The 2,500-nt window shown below is 40.7% G+C and overlaps 1 protein-coding gene across 3 annotated transcripts in view; it reads right to left on the bottom strand.

The window, feature by feature from the left end:
* LOC138049130 (uncharacterized) overlaps positions 1 to 2,500 on the bottom strand; it is a 49,942-nt gene that overhangs the window by 15,806 nt on the left and 31,636 nt on the right. For 2 of the 3 annotated variants that reach the window (XM_068895272.1, XM_068895273.1), the window contains exons 11-12: positions 1,477 to 1,557; positions 879 to 986 (exon numbers count right to left, since the gene is read on the bottom strand). In XM_068895272.1, coding sequence (XP_068751373.1) covers positions 879 to 986; positions 1,477 to 1,557 — 189 coding nt within the window. The remainder of the gene's footprint in view (positions 1 to 878; positions 987 to 1,476; positions 1,558 to 2,500) is intronic. The other variant, XM_068895274.1, reaches the window with a different exon arrangement.

A 2,500-nucleotide genomic window follows, 5' to 3' on the forward strand; every position in this document is an offset into this window, starting at 1 on the left:
CCGGTTCCCGTCCGAGTCTCAAAAACGTGGCGAGCATAATTAAGCTCCATATTATTTCTTTTGCAAAAGACGTTTATCTTCAAAATCACACCTTTTCTATAAGGCCTAAAAATGCCGAGCATAGTGACTTTCCCTGATACTCCAACCTAACTAGATATTGTAACCCTTTATGCCCATTTCTCTCTTTGAAAACTAAACATGAAGACTTGGGGCCTGTTTATATGGTCTCGGTTACCCGAAACAGCCCTCCTCCCGAGACAACTCTACCGAGCGTCTATATTAGAATTGCGTGAGCGAGACAAAGTTAACCCTACTTAATTATGCATATATTTTAAGACGCATCTTCAAAAAATGCGTATCATCATTTGCCTTTCTTTCTTTCTAGTTCGTTTTTATTAAGTATAGTTGCGTTTTCACATTCAGCAAATGGACTGACAATCTTAACGCTGCAATAATATGTAGTTTAAATAAAAGGCTGTTTATGAATCGAGAGTTTCCGTTGACAGCGGTGTGAATTTTGGCGGGAAAAAAACTTTTAATTCGAAACTAAACGCTAAAAACATGTACAAGTTCCCAAATTGCTGCTTCTTTGATTTTTATTTTATGCGTGCGCATTTAAGATTTTGCTGTCTCGTCTCGGGTGGTCGAGGCAAACTGTATACATGCGAAAACGTTGTCTCACCTGCCAGGGTTACCCTACCTGCCGAGGCGATACAACTCGCCTCCCCGAGTTGTCTCGCCCACCCGAGTTGTCTCGACCACCTCACGTAAACGGTTGACATAATTTTTTACACAACTGAGTGGAAAAATATCTCGCCAAGGGTAACTCGGGGGTAGGGTTGTCTCGGGTACCCGAAACCATATAAACAGGCCCTTACCTTCACGGATGTCTGTATCATGTGTTTGTTTCTTGCGAGGTGAGGCAGCATTCTGATGAAAGGGTGTTTTCTCCAGCTTTTCTGCAGCTTGTCTTTCTGGAACGCCTACTTTGAAGAAAACAATTACAATTACACATATGATAGATGCATACATACTTATGATGCGTTACCCTTTCCAGGTGAAACAAATTGCCGTACACAAATTTATGGTTTGGCATAAGCTGCACTATGGAAGCGTGGTGGCAGGTAACCTTTGACGAAATTTAAATGCGCTGTAAATGAATACAAGATGCCACATTTGCGCTCTGGACATCACAATATCACAACACTCGACAGACCATTACCTTTTCCCACTTGATTGCCTATTATTCCATCATTTATTATATAATAACCAAATCAATGCTCGCGCTCTGATTCGTCAATCAGCTATGATTTATTGTCCCACTAAACTCATGGAAAAATCACGCGTCTTCTGAATTATTACCTAAAAGCAATAGAAGACAGGTTTCTATGGTTTATAGCCATGATGAACCACGCGGAATGTTAGTAGAACACGAGAAGAATTCGTAAATCACGAGTATGAACGCTATACAGGTACCTGTATCCAGAGTTTGTGTATCTGCAGTAGTTGCCAAGTGACTTCTTGTCACTGATGAAGCTTCAGTGGCAGGATGGATCTCTGCCAGAAGAATAACACATATGTGTACAGTTATTTTCTTGCAGGAGATTTTTCACATCATATTCAAATTAGATGCCTTTGAAAGAATTAAAATTACCACCTCTTGGTGGGGCTGGACAATCTGCGAACCAGTGAGTCATGCGAGCCATGCAAGTCTCGCGTTTAATTCTAAGGTTCATTTCAAATAGCGCTGATAAACAGTATTTCAGTCTAAGCACCCATTTCAAAATGGTTAGCTTTCAATGGTGAGTCACATGTTGACACGCATGGCTCGCCATGTTGGCTTCCGTGCATGGCTCCGCACAGCCATGGCTCCCATGACTCGTACATTGTCCTGACTCCCTCTCGGTGATGCTACCTTAATTCAATTGTGCACACTATCTAAACCATCATAGATGCAAATCATAATGAAGTGTAATAGGATCGTCGGGTATGTGTACATATAATCGACCTTCGTTGGTGACTTTCGGTTCAATTTTTGTCACTTCAAATTACGGTGCAATAATGGGGGTTTGCTAAGAGATTTTAAGAAATACGATTGAAACCGAAAACAGACCAATTTTCCATTCATTTTTTAAGACTTCACTGTACGAATATCTTTAAAAAAGCATTGACTTGCCTGGACATCGCCCTGCAATTACTATAATAAATACAATACGGAGTAATCGGAGTTGCACAAAAGGACAAAAACAAAAAAGAGAAAGAAAAACACTACCCAATGACAAGTCACTTTTCAAAACAGTTTCTCACGTTCATTCAACATCATCACGGATACCACTTGTCCAGAACGTTCAATATCATTGAATGACACGCCTAAGCGTTTTGAAATGCCATCCATCCAAACACTCGAATTCAGTAGCTGCTTTGAAACACTATAGCACCGATAAACCAAACTCCACACTCCTCTAGCTTAGCAGTTGCTGCTGATAGAACGAAACTTCCG

The sequence above is a fragment of the Montipora capricornis genome, chromosome 5 (genome assembly GCF_036669925.1).
Source record: "Montipora capricornis isolate CH-2021 chromosome 5, ASM3666992v2, whole genome shotgun sequence".
Classification (NCBI taxonomy): domain Eukaryota; kingdom Metazoa; phylum Cnidaria; class Anthozoa; order Scleractinia; family Acroporidae; genus Montipora; species Montipora capricornis.